General features: G+C 57.9%; 1 protein-coding gene across 1 annotated transcript in view; it reads left to right on the forward strand.

The window, feature by feature from the left end:
- LOC102675380 (protein stoned-B-like) overlaps positions 1 to 330 on the forward strand; it is a 13634-nt gene that overhangs the window by 5050 nt on the left and 8254 nt on the right. The window contains exon 3 of the mRNA XM_006621703.2: positions 9 to 323. Within this exon, the coding sequence (XP_006621766.1) occupies positions 9 to 323 (315 nt within the window). The remainder of the gene's footprint in view (positions 1 to 8; positions 324 to 330) is intronic.

The raw sequence follows: 330 nt of genomic DNA on the forward strand, positions 1-330 counted from the left end.
ACGGTTTCGTAGACGTCCCCGACGACGAGGATGGCCACGAGGACTCGGCCGACGAGGACATCTTCGACACGACTTACGTCGACGTCCTCCAGAATATCGACGTCCAACTAGCTTACATCCCGGACAGCCCCGTCGAGGAGGAAACCGGAGACGACCCGTTCGACACCACAAACGCGGACAAGGTTCTTAAAACGGTCGACAAGAAGGGGAACAAATTGGTCAGCCTAGGGAACGCGGTCGAGGTGCTCTCGGGAAGGATCGATTACGTGAGCTCGTGCAAGATCTCGAGGGGCAGACGACCCAGGCTCCAGCAAGACTTGTTGTTGGACG

The sequence above is a fragment of the Apis dorsata genome, unplaced genomic scaffold, assembly GCF_000469605.1.
Source record: "Apis dorsata unplaced genomic scaffold, Apis dorsata 1.3 scaffold_631, whole genome shotgun sequence".
NCBI classification, from domain to species: domain Eukaryota; kingdom Metazoa; phylum Arthropoda; class Insecta; order Hymenoptera; family Apidae; genus Apis; species Apis dorsata.